The 13,409-nt window shown below is 44.1% G+C and overlaps 1 protein-coding gene across 2 annotated transcripts in view; it reads left to right on the top strand.

Annotated features, from left to right (window-relative positions):
• Window positions 1–620: 620 nt before the first annotated feature.
• The window catches only part of GSR (glutathione-disulfide reductase), a 37,716-nt gene continuing 24,927 nt past the window's right edge, over window positions 621–13,409 (top strand). Inside the window, exons 1-8 of one of the 2 annotated variants that reach the window (XM_067556960.1) lie at window positions 743–876; window positions 3,970–4,237; window positions 4,998–5,024; window positions 6,401–6,489; window positions 7,067–7,136; window positions 8,909–9,056; window positions 10,118–10,172; window positions 13,101–13,200. In XM_067556960.1, the coding sequence (XP_067413061.1) occupies window positions 6,404–6,489; window positions 7,067–7,136; window positions 8,909–9,056; window positions 10,118–10,172; window positions 13,101–13,200 (459 nt within the window). In that variant the 5' untranslated portion in view covers window positions 743–876; window positions 3,970–4,237; window positions 4,998–5,024; window positions 6,401–6,403. Of the gene's footprint in view, window positions 877–3,969; window positions 4,238–4,997; window positions 5,025–6,400; window positions 6,490–7,066; window positions 7,137–8,908; window positions 9,057–10,117; window positions 10,173–13,100; window positions 13,201–13,409 lie in introns of both variants that reach the window. The other variant, XM_067556959.1, reaches the window with a different exon arrangement.

Genomic DNA, 13,409 nt, shown 5'->3' with positions numbered 1-13,409 from the left:
GCTCAAGCTTGCGGGCATGGACCATGCTTCAACCTTTATTTGTCTATGCTAACCGAAGGCCTGCCGCTGCTGTGTGCCAGTTGCCTACCAAATTCTCTGTGCTGACACTGCAGGGACTGGCGGGGCTGCACTGGTCCCTGAGGCAGGCCTAAGTCTCGCAGCCTAGGAGCTGAGCTCAGCCGGACCCATGGCGGAGCTCAGGCCGGGCGGCAGCAGCGCTGGGAGTCAGAGGCTCGGGGCCAGGTGCTGAGGCTAGGTGGTTTAGCCACCCTTAAGGAAAAGAGGCCAGAGTGGCTTTGGCACATGAAGGGGGTTGCTGGAGGGGACTGCTTGGAAGCGGGGGCCTAGCTCTGACCCGGTGGGGCTGTCACACGCCAGTGCGATCTATGGAGACTCCCCTGCCCTCCACTCCCCTCCACTCCCCTCCCGTCCTCAGGCCTTGCTGTCCGGCTCCCTCGAGTCCAGCCACACATCACAGGGCACAGCATGTGCCCCTGCCCCGCTGGGCCGGAGCACCTCCCCCTTCCGCCGGAGCTACGCCCCCTTCGCCCCAGCCCCGCCCCGCCCCTTCCCTCGGCGCACGGAGACCTCCCAAAACCGCGCCCCCGGCGAGCTGCCCTGCCCTGCCCAGCCCAGCCGCCGGCGCCGCTTCCTCCCTGTCACCATGACTCAGCAGCCCCGCCCCCAGCCTCTTGTTCCGGGGCCGGGACTCACTCAATGACCGCGCTGCGCTCCTTGCCACCTCGAGCCATGGCTGCCGCCTTCGACTATCTGGTGCTGGGGGGCGGCTCGGGCGGGCTGGCGAGCGCGCGGCGCGCGGCGGAGCTCGGGGCTCGCGTGGCTGTGGTGGAGCATCAGCGCCTGGGGGGCACCTGCGTGAGTGCGCGGGACCGGGCGGCGGCGGCTGCGGGGCGGGGACTGGGGGTGTGTGGATGGATGTGGTGGGTGAGGGTGCGGGGGCTGGCGGTGTGTGTGGACAGATAGGGCTGGGCTGGGCTGAGGTGAGGGGTGTGTGTGGACAGATGTGGTTCGGGGGGACTGGTGGGGTGTGTGTGTGTGGACAGATGTGGCTGGGCTGGGCGAGTGTTGTGTGGACAGATGTGGTTCGGGAGGGGGGCAGGGTGCGGAGCCTGGCGGTGTGTGTGGACAGGTGGGGCTGGGCTGAGGTGAGGGGTGTGTGTGGACAGATGTGGTTCGGGGGAACTGGTGTGTGTGTGGACAGATAGGGCTGGGCTGAGGGTTGTGTGGACAGATGTGGTTCGGGGGGCAGGGTGCGGAGGCTGGCGGTGCGTGTGTGTGGACAGGTGGGGCTGGGCTGAGGTGATGGGTGTGGATGGATGAGGCTGGGGGGTTCGCGGGGAGGGGTGTGTGGCTGGGAAGGACAGCGTAAGACGATGCTACAGAGAGGAGCTCTGATAAGTAAAATCTCTGGGCTAGCTGGGGTTTTCTCTACAGAGCTTGTTGTGCCTTTTTAGAAGGGTGGTCAGGAGAATGCCACCCTTGCTCCATAGGCATCAGATTAGTGGTGCCAATACCTCGTTTTTTTATTGCAAAGTCTGTCACACAGAGAAAATGCTTGCAGGTCCTCCAACCAAAAGCTGTGTTGTCAGGTATTGCACAACTCATCTTGGTCACACATCTTTCTTCACCAGTAGAGGTTTTGTATTACTGAATTTTCACAATAGTCATGGTTCCTTACATGCCTACAAGGGGAAAGGACCCATACAGGTCAAACTTTTTCCAAGTCAGCTGCATAGTCAAGTGCCCATTGTCCTCTTTTATTTATTTTAGGAAGGAGGATGTATTTAGAAAAAAATGTTAGAAATTAATTTTCAGCCTGATTCATTTTAAAGTGTGTGAAACAAACTGACAAAAGCCAAGAAAGACCAGGAATTTCCTGGTTTTTGTGTGGTGCTGATGTTGTTTATAATATTGTAGGACCTAGACTGTCGAGGTCTCAGGTGGGATCAGCATCCTGTTGTGCTAGATTCTCCAAGCATCGGAGGAGACAGTCCCTGCACCAAATATCAGACAACCAATTTTAAGATGATTTGTTTGTATTCATAACACAACAGAACTCTTTCCAGCACCTTAGTTTGCATAGATTTACAGAATTGCAAATGAGCGGTGTTCTCTGCTCTGTTGCTCCAGTTAATTAGAAAATGTTGGCTTATTTAAAAAAAAAATACTGATTTTTTTTCTCTGAGGTAGACTCATCTTAATGTATCTTGTAAAATCAGCATACATTTGAGAGAGAGTTGCTTATCTTTCTAAGAATAGAATCAAGTCCTGAATATAAAGCCTTTTATACCGATGAAATCCAGTGTAACTTCAGTGGCAGGTTACCAAACTCAGATTTCTCCAGAAGTCGGTATTAAAGCAGTGCCAGGGTCAGCTTATTTCTGACTTCCAGGGCCAGTTTGACGTAATTGGTGTAACCAGTACATACCAGCTGAGGATCAGGTTCACAGAAGATACAGGATTTGTGTTTTTCAGATAAAAGGGTACGCTACAAAACAAATATATTACTTATGCAGGCAAAAGCAAAGAGTAGAGATGAAGGGAATATAGCAGAGTACAGAGCTGTGTTTCAGAGCAACTGAAGGCATTTTAATGCACTTACATTTTCAGATTCTCCTGAAAAAGTGTTTAAGTATATTGAAGTACCTTTCCTTCAGTGGTAGATCTGTACAGTATGTATTGTTCTTGCTTGCTTTTTGACAGGAAACAGGCTGCAAAGTTTTGCTGAAGCTCCTTCGGAAGAAAATTTTTCATGGAAAATATGAATAAAATTTGAATTATAGGGCCACTAACTGGAAGGAAAAATCTTTATTTTCAGATGGCAGTAAAGGCAGCATTGTAGAGTACATGAAAAATATCTTGTGAGCTCCTAGGATTTCCTGTGCCTTTGCCACTCCTAAAAACAAGGTCAGGTAAATTCTGTGTCACTTGCCAGCTAGTAAAAACAGGAAATACTGTTACTTTGAGGGATGAACAAACTAGCATTGCATAAATCTGATAGTAAAAGAAGGGAGTGGCTTCCTGATGATTGGTTTAAACAGGTCTGTTTGGGAAGTATCTTGGTTTGGAGCTTTCTTACCTCTCTGAGTGCATCCCTTCAGCTGTTTCCACTGTGAGCCAAGGGCAAGATGCCAATCTTGCAGTTTTATGCAGTTAGACTGGGACCTGGGCATATAGCTTTGTGTACAACTACTTATCACCCCAAAGATATGTTCGTGAGTTTGCTGGCATTGTGTTTAGTATAAATTTGTGTGAAGCGCAGAAGTTCACAAATCTACAGAAGCGGATCCTGTAATTTTAAAGTAAGGTGGATTGATTTAAATCAAAATGATTTAAATGACCAAATGAAAATCATTGATTTTAAATCAAGTTTCCCACTGATACTTCTTCACATATTTCTTAAACAGTGGTGCAAACTTGATCACTAAAACGTTAATTTACAACTCAGTACAGCATCTGACAACATCTAGGAGAGCATACTTTGTGTAATTTTTTAGATAACTTGATTTTTATTAATTTAGGAAATAGTACATAATAATCATCACCTATGTCAAGCTGCAGATGCAGCAGCAGTACATTAGGAATGGTAAGAACTAAATCACACACAAATACAAAAGCACTTATAGTTTATTAAACTAAATCTTAAATGTTACATAAATGTTTCCAATTTGCAACTCTCCTGAGTTACCAGCTGATGGCTGTCCTTAAACTTTTTTATTTTAAATTTTCAAATTTTATTAACTCTGACAAGTCATCACAACACTAAACGAACGCTGTCCTTAATACTTCTACAACTAGCTCTCATCTTCCCCACTCGCACTGTCATTTTTATTCATAGACTAAAACAGAAATATGAGTTTTCCTGCTCTTTCAACTGTGGCAAAAGTGGAAGGGGGAATATAGGAAGCTGTGTGTGTACTGAATAATGTCTTCCCTTTTTCTTTCCAGTTGACTCCACTGTTCCTTTCTACTCTGCCTCCATTGTTTGTCTCTCTGTCTTTAAGACAGTGTCTTAACTAACTCCTCTGCCTTGGTTGGCCCAGCTCCACCACCACATAAGCACAGAACAACAGCAATCCTATCCAGCTTGTTGTCTTTTTTTGCACGTGACTTTAGTCTGCTGAGAAACAGAAACTGAAAGCCCAGAACTTTCAAGAAGCAAGAGCTGGTAGTTTGGCTGGACAGACTAGAGCCATTCATTCATTTTTATGAGACTGTAAGTGTAGGCTTAGCATGTTTGTGATGAGATTTAGTTGTAACTGTAATTTTTTAAATGAGTGAGAAATTTAGTATTTTATTGATTTAAAAAAAAAATCCGATTTAAATAAAAGTAATCGACTTTTTTTAAATCATTGATTTTTTATTGATTGTTTTAAAGACATCAGAGCAATATTAGCATAGTGACTTTTTTTTTTTAAGTTGGAGAAACAGATACAAGGGGTTCATTGAGAGAGCTAATGACAGAACTGAGATTAGAACCCAACGCTGGCTTCCAGTTCTGTGCTCTGATGCTATGGCTACGCCCTCAAAGGTTACACAGTATTGGGGAGAGGGGAAGTATTAGCTGAGGACACTGAGCTGCATTCTTGTTCCTTAAAGTGCTGTTTAATCTTTACTGTCCAGGCTGAGTAGACAGGAAATCCTGTTAAGAATCCACTGAAAGACAACACCTTTAATTTGAGCACTATTTGTGTTTTTTAATCTACCTCAGAAGAGTGAAGGGGTGAGTCAGCCCTGTGGGATTGGAACCTCTAAATTTGCTTTTAGGAACTGCAGTCTTTGCCCAACGTGAGATGACTTTGATATTTCTGCATTGTAGAGGGACAAATTCTCTATTTTTTTTTCTTTTGGGGGACGGAGAAATGCCAATTCTGCACCTCAGTTTTGGGAATCTTCAGTTAGTAGACTTACCGTTGTCTACATGTGTCATTATGATAATAAAAGCAACACTTAGACTTTATATTCTTCTCTCTTAGGTGAATGTTGGCTGTGTACCAAAAAAGGTAGGTTTTTTTTTGTCTTCTTTCATTTTGTCCATGTGCTGAAATGAATGTATCTGCATCAAATTCTTCACAACACAGATGTTGTTGGGACAGTAGATAAAGTTAATACGGTGCGGCTACTGTGAAGGGCACCTGCAAAAATACTCCACTCTACAGTCCTTACTTTGCTTATTTATCTAAGGCCGAGTAGACTGGTTAGACTGTTCCTAGATAAAATGAATATCTAAAGGAAAACTGCTTTTGGCCCATGGATGAAGACCCTTTGGCATTAGTGAGGTTACACCAAGGTGTCTGTGAGCAGAATTTGTTGTTCTAGTATTTTCCTTAGTCTCACAAAAGCATTTTATGAATGATTAATTCAAAACAGGCCATCATTTTGAAGAGGTACCTAAAGCTATAATCAGAGTCAGCAGTGTTTCAGAAAGCATTTGAATAGATTGTGCTGGACTTCAAAAACACATGCATTGATTATAGTTAAGTCTGCACCCTTTGGGTTGAACTGATCGTGCAAGATACAGAACATTGTGCTTTCCTATGGTACTATTTCAAGGGTGATGAGAGATGGAGAGATACACATTGGAAAAAATAGACCGCTTTCCCATACACTACAGTGTGTAGAAATTCAAAGTGCTTCATGTATAAATAAAGCCCTACTTGAATCACGGGATGATTGTCAAAAAATTGCAGCTGAGTTGTGGACAGGCCATGGAAAATTGCAGAAAAGCAATTTATTATTGCAGTAATTTGGAAAAGGGCTGATAGCGGCCCCTTCAGCCTTCAAAATTGCAGTGGAAGCCTAATATTGCAGGATCTGCAATATCTGCAGTATTGCAAATTAAGTAGTGCCTTAGAGAAGAGGCATCTCCTCCAAATCCTTGTTGATTAGATTGTCTAGCACTATGTGAATGCACAAAGGGTGGAATATAGTGCCAGGAGCCTTCCTCCTCCATGCTCCTGCACAGGGGCCAGACACAATTGACTCCTTGCGGTCAAGGTGAACAAAGGGCGATTCAGACAGTGGTGCTAGTCTCCCCAAGGAAAAGGAGTAGGACTATAAATTCTCCCATCCTTGTACTAGCCAGCAGAGCTAGGCCTAAACTGGGGCAAGTGCATGGTGCAGTGATGGCCGTGCTCCTGCAGAGCAGACTGTACCAGTCTCATGCACACAGTCTCCAGGAGCATCCTACTGCATGGCTTTGGGGCCTTTAAAGCCCAACATAGCCCTTAGTTATAAAGTAATGCCTTTTTAAAATAGTAATGCATGGAACTAAGTTGTTCCACCCAAACCATCTTAAATTGATGACACAATTCATGCTTTTTTCATTCATGCTGTGCTCAGTTACTGTTCTCTTTGCCTCTCTTTGCCTCTGCGACAGGTGATGTGGAACACAGCTGTCCACTTTGAATTCATCCATGATCATGCCGATTATGGCTTTGAAACATCTGATGTGAAGTTTAACTGGCGGTAAGTCTAAGATTCAGTATTCCAGGTGACAGTCTGCAAGCGAATGTGTTTTTAAAGCACTACATTTTAAGTAAATATTACATGTTCTTTATGTATAAGCAGTTCTCTCACAGCCTCCTGTGAGCATGTCCCTTCAATGTCCTAGCTGCAGTAGGGAAGGAACAAGGCTTACTCAGTTGCTTGCAGTCTGGTTCCATGTCCCTCATAGCCAGTGTGAAATGTCTGGGCACATAGGCCAGCATTGCCAGTGCCATACAAAATGGGGAGTCGTCTGCCAGCAGGCTCTGGGCTTTCCTCAAGAAAATATCTTGTCATTAATGACATCACCAGCTACATAGTGGTTTGTTTCATTGGGCTGAGTGGTTGAGCCCAGCTGCGTTTGCTCCGTGCACCTGAAACTTTCCCGGTCACCTTACACACCCCTGCAGTGTTTTCACTGACTTTATCCCATGAGCTTTATATGTTTCCATATCTAATGAGATTGAATTTTAAAGCTAATTCCCTTTTTTTTTTGCTGTGTATTCTTATTAGCAGCGAGAAAAATCTTATGTAGTGACAGTGACTCATTTTATTGCAGAGTGATTAAAGAAAAGCGTGATGCTTATGTGAGCCGCCTGAATAACATCTATCAAAATAACTTAAATAAGGTTTGTAAACTTACTACTTGTACATGAAACGTTTCTAAAATTAGAGCCTCTTCTATGCCCCTGTAAACTGTCATATTTTCCCACAACGTAAGGAAGGCTTTCTAAGAGAGTTTGACTTGGTCTTTGATATATATATATATATATATATATATATATATATATATATATATATATATATAGGTTTCTTTCCCAGTAGTTGTAAAAACCCTTCTCCTGGGTCAAAGCACATGTCTTTGGCTGTAAGCATGATTCCCACTTCGCGAAACAGTGAAAACCATTTTTTCCTCCTATACCCCAATGTGTAAGGTGATGGTGCACACTTTGAATAGATGCAGCCATTTTCCACTTAGGTGTTTGTGCACGCTGAGTGCAATGGACCTGGAGAATTTTGCCTAGCAATATCCATAGAGGGATGGCGCTCATGGCCATAGCCCTTCTTCTGTCTACATAAGGTGGCACTGCTCTGACCTTCCTCAATTCCTTCTTACCACCTGTGGCTGGAGTCAGAGCTCTGTGTGGCTAACCTCACAATTGTTCTCTATTTTTCATGTCATTTTCTAGTTTATATGTCATTAGTAGTTCCCTTCGTGTGTGTTAGATTAAGTATTAGTTACGTTTAGTTAAGTATTCCCCTTAAAACTGGGGTTTAAACGTTGCCCGTCATGAGCGGGAGCAATCTATCTTTCTGCATCAAGATTGCATATGAAACAGCTTTGGCTACGCCCCCTCTGCGTGAGCGAGCTCATTCTATGAGAGCACAAGCTACATCACTAGCATTCTTAAGTGATGTCTCAATATTGGTTATTTGCAGGGCTGCCACATGGTCATCAATATGTACATTTACAAATCACGATGCCATTACTGCAGCATCCAGAGCAGATGTAGACTTTGGGAAGGTGGTCCTGCAGTCCTTGTTTAAATAGACTCCAAGGCCCATTCCCTGTGAGTACTGCTTGTGTGTCACCTAAAGCGTTCACAGCTGCACCTACTTGAAGAAGAAACGGTTACTTACTGTAACAATGATTTTTTGAGATGTCAAGCAGACCCCTCTGCACTGGAGTCTAGTCTCTGGGAGTTGGTGCAAAGGAGCTTATGGGGGTCACCTCATATAGCCAGGGGAAGGGTTATGGCCACAAGGTGTAAGCACTACCCTTGTTTGGGTAGGCACAATTCTCTGGCTCTGATGCGCATACTTAGAGTGGAATACATGTCTGCATCACATCCTGAAGAGCTACAGTTACAGTAAGTAACTGTTTCTTACCAGCTTAGTCATGTTTTAGCTGCCGGAGTTTGAGCTTCATTAGCTCTCCAAGACATACAGTGGCTTCTGATGTAGATTGAAGGCTTCCATTCTATTTAGAAACCTTTCAGTTTACTAGATGAACATAGGCCTACGTTTTTAAACTGACTCAATTTTTGGGTGCCCATGTGGGTTATCATAAAGGAGCCTGATTTTCAAAGGGTGGTTTTGTTCCTGAGCACTTTCTGTAGGTGAGGCTCTCTTGTGGTGTCCCATGTGGGCACCGACAATAGTTAAGTACATTTGAAAATGTAGCTCTTTGGGTAGCACTTTTCAGAAATTGAAATGCTGAATCAGAGAGCTTGCTTGCTACTTTTCTGCCTTAATAGTTTTGTCTTCTGCTTTGCTAATTAGGGAAGAATGCTGTATAGTCAGGGAAGTAGAGTAGGTGGCCTAATAGGTTCATTCTTTCTCTAGCATCTGGTTCTGTGATTTATGGAATGATAGTACAATCTAAAATTTGTTTTTGTAGGCTCACATAGAAACCATTCATGGCCATGCCATTTTTACATCCGATCCTGAGCCTACAGTAGAAGTCAGTGGTAAAAAATACACTGCTCCTCACATCCTGATAGCTACAGGGGGGCGACCATCACTGCCTCATGAAAGTGAAGTCCCTGGTAAGTCTTTTTAAATAATGTGATCAGCATCGTGGCAGGCAAGTACTCCTGGAGGGGAAGATTTCACTTGAGTTACAGCAGGACTTGCTATTTTTCCAGTGCAAATAGTACAGCTCCAGAATGCCCTAGCCTCTCTGGCCCTCAGTAGTCTATACAGAATGTACCCTTAGAAAGCACATTTGTCCTCAGCATTGTACTGTTTCCTGCCTCTTATAAATGGAACCTTGGCCAGCATAGAAAGAGGTCTGATCCAAAGCTTGCTGGAGTCAGTGGAAAGACTGCACTAGGAAAACGTGTGTTTAAAGCCTGATAGGTAACCCATTACAATCCTAGTGTTCGCCTCCACCAGCTAACAGAGTGACTGTTGGTGTTAAAACTACAACTACACTAGGCTTGTAATGTGTGGGAGCTAACACGTTAAAATACACCTTCTTTACGAGTGAAGACAAGGCTGTAGAGCTGTGGGGACAGTACTGACTGACACTTTTACAGAGAGGAGGAAGCAGAGTTGATTTTTTTTTTGAGAGAGATGGCATTGATTGGGATTAACAGAATTGGCGTTTCTGAGGGAGTAAAGGGAGCAGGATTGTTTGGATTTGAGGAGGAACAAGTGGAGTTGAGTTGATTTTTGTGGGGTGGTCAAACTGATTAAATGGGAAGAGTGAAAATGTGTCAATGCAAATGAAATAAGTGTACCTTTAGGGACATGGCTCTTATGGTGCGTTTAGGCATATAGTCTCTTTGGGCAAGTAGGTGTCTGGGAAATTTTTCAAGCTCTGCTTACAATGCTTTTTTCCAATCCTAAACTCAGTTTTGCAAACTAAAGAGTGCCCTTTCTCTTCCACTATTGAAGTGGGGAAATGAACTTTAAAAACAAGTCAAATGTTTATGCACTCGGCGTCGGTTTGTATGTAAAGCTGATAAATGCGAACAGCAAGAAATGTAAATCCAAACTAAACAATATTGTGTTGAAATGCACACATTCTGCTAAGAAAAAACAGAGTTTTGTTACTGGGAGAGAGCGTGTCATGCTCTGTGTGAAATTGTGCTTTACCTTGCAGGTGTGAGCTTGGGAATCACCAGTGATGGGTTTTTTGAACTTGAAGAATTACCCAGGTAAGCAAACCAGTAGCAAAATCAGCTATCCTAGGATGCTCTCACCAGCGCATGCAGGACTAATTTGCTGTGCCCTGCCCCTTGTGCAGTAACTTATTCCTGTGCAAAACGGATATAAAAAGCTGCCTGATGAGAGAGGTGGCTGTTCAGACCCTGCTGTGTTTGGATAAATGACGACATGAGGGCTGGGATAATGGTGATTCTGACCCCTTGCCTTGAGCTTATTAAAATGCATGACAGTTGTGTGTGGGTTTTTTGGGGGTTTTTTTGGTTTTGTTTTTAAAGTAACTGCATTAGGACAGCACAAGAATGCTTCAATCATTGCTGCTTGTTTTTAATTTTGTTTGTAGGAGAATGCTGGTTGTTAACTCTTTTATACAGAGTTTCAGATATTCTCCTTTCATGGGGAAACTTGTTTTTAAACAAAACAAGTACCTGACACTAGTGCATTAATGGGGAAAAAATGTCTGAACACATGGTGATTGCTCGGTTTTGACACCTGACCAGACTATATAGGTAAAGATTCTAGTGAACTATATGATGGAGGTTGTCACTGAAGTTGACTGTTCCATGATTTGCCCCTTTGTCTTCAGCTGGTGCAGCTCATAGGTTTCATTTGAGCCCTTCTTCTTACTTGCCTTGACTCTGATGTTGAGCCTGGAATTGCTTAAGCCTCTGTATTAGCAATTCCAAAAAGGCCATTCTAATTTCCACTATATGTTCCTACCCTGATGTCCTAACATGGCTATCCTCCTGTTCAGAGCTGCTTTGCTTCCCAGTTGCTTGCATGTTATCTGCAGCCCTTCATCTGTTCAAGATCTATTTAAATTCCACCCCTGTCATTTTCTTCTGCTTGGAGCCTCCTGAGCGGCTGGTGTGGGTATTTGTTCTTCATGTTTCACTCATCACTGTTTCTCAGAATAAAGGATTTAGGTATTTGGGAGTAGAGAGAACTTGTGATGAAAAGTACAACTTTGTTTCTGTAAATTATGTGATGGCACTTGAGTCTGAGAAGCTGATGATGATTGAAGGAGAGCCTGACCACACCAGCAAAGAGGCACTGTGTTTTTTGTGGGGTCTGTGTTTGACATTTGTGTGCCTGCTTGCCCAGATAAACAATATACCATACAGTCTGCATGCTACAACTTTTCCATCTCTTGGGCACAGTGATTCTCTTCAGTATGTTATGGTTGAAGCATGGCAGAATGGTCTCCCTATAACATCACTTGATAGAGCAGAGACTTCATCATGCTGCTGGGTTGGACAGAAGTGTTTCTTGATGGTTTGGCATGTGATTCATGGGGAAATCTTTACTGACTACTACTCACATCCAGCTGATGCCCTAGCAGTTTTTCAGAGCAATCAGTGTTGCCAGTAGAGTTCTGCTTGGTCTAATATTAAAGCTCATCCCAGGCACAGCCAACTTGGACCCAGCGCTTCCTTCCTGAATTTGTATCAGCATCACCACTTTATCCTTGGGATTCGGCCTGGTGGGGACTTCCCGCTTCCCATGGCCTGTGTCCATGATGTGTCTCCAGCTGCCTCCTGCCCATGGGGCTGGCATGGCAGCAGCTGCTGCTGCCTTGCTGCACTCTGCGTGCTGTGGAGAGGCATTGCAACTTGTTGGCACGCTCACTCCACAGCGCAGCAAGGTGGCAGAAGTGGGGCACGTAGCCACTGCTGTGCTGACCTCATGGGCAGCAAGAAAGCTGACCTGACCCCAAGAGGATTGGGTAGTTTTCAGACCTGAATCTGTCACTTGTAGTCAGGTCTTGATGGGTTGCAAGGTTTTAGGTGTCAGTGACTGAATAGAGTAGTTCAGGCTGTCTAAGCCCTTTGAGAAGCAGGAGTGACCTATTTGGCATTGCTTTGCTACATTCTCTCCAGCTACTGTTAAAGCCATGTTGAGGTCCCATGAAGTTTTCACAGCCAGAAGAAAGGTCCCCATGACTAAAATACTGGCTAGTGAGTACATGTACCACTACCCCCTAGTATGTGTTGTGACAACTGAACCCACCTGCTGACAGTCTGCCTTCAGGAAGGAAGGAGGTTGTAATGATATAAGGCTTATGGATGATGCCCTTGGGGATTATGGGAAGACAGATCATGAGAGCCTGATTCATTCCCATGAATATGGGAAAGCTATGAAACTATTAAGACTCCATCCAGGGCTTAGCATTCCATTCTGTGTATTGGTGCCTGTGCCTTTGCTTTAGCTTTTCTTAGAGTCACCACTTAGAGCAGAAAATAATGGATGGCAGGCCAACCAAGTCTCAGCTCCTGGATTTGCATTGTGCTCAGCCCTCTTGTACAGGATCCTGATGGCTTGGCTAATGCTGCCTCGATTGATCCTGCTGCTTTGCCTTTTTCACTGAGCCTGCCTCTAGCTCACTGGACTCCAGCTTGACCCAGTGTCCATGGACAAGTGTCTCTGCCTATCCAAGAGACGATGCCAGCTTTTGCCTGGCATAACTACTCTGCAACCACACCCCTGCGTCTTACCCTTACATGACATCTTTCCTTTTCCATCTTCCTTTGTGTGTGTGTGTGGTTGTGGGAAAATTGACTTAATAAAGTCATGGCTTTGTAAGTGAGCCAAAAACAACTGTCATGGCAACCACATCAATACTCCCATCAAAACAGAAGTGTAAGACAGCTCATTTTGTGAGTTGATTTCCTTGTAGCACATACTTAACAAAGTAGGTTAATAAAGTGGCTGTAGAGGAGTTAGAGCCTGAGATCATGTCATAGAACACGCAATATAGAACTAGCTGTGGGGTGCAAAGTCACATCTGAAATACGCCCAGAACCAGGATGTGCCTGGAATTCAGGAGACATCATGTCCCTTCGTTCAAGTGGTAGGAACCTGTGCCAAAAGTTTGTTCTGTCATCTCTTGCTGCATGTGTGATCTTGCTGGTTTTCCTCAGGCACAGTGTTATTGTTGGTGCTGGATACATTGCTGTGGAGATAGCTGGAATCCTTTCCACGCTGGGATCAAAGACGTCCTTACTGATACGTCATGACAAGGTACAACAGATCACAATACCCAATGTTGCATACTTCCCAGTTATCTCAGTACCAATTAAATATAGCAGTTAAAATCTCAATATCAAGAGATACAAAAATCAAACTTCCCCCAGTAATAACTGGGCTATGTAGCATGTTTTGTATTTTGTGGTCTAAAATATAATATAGAGCTAGACCCAAGGAACATGAGAAAAGAAAATACTAGATAC

Source organism: Emydura macquarii, unplaced genomic scaffold (assembly GCF_026122565.2).
Source record: "Emydura macquarii macquarii isolate MOO-44397 ecotype Brisbane River unplaced genomic scaffold, CSIRO-AGI_Emac_v2 contig_1790, whole genome shotgun sequence".
In the NCBI taxonomy this organism is placed as follows: Eukaryota; Metazoa; Chordata; order Testudines; family Chelidae; genus Emydura; species Emydura macquarii.
This window is presented reverse-complemented; position numbering and strand designations above follow the sequence as displayed.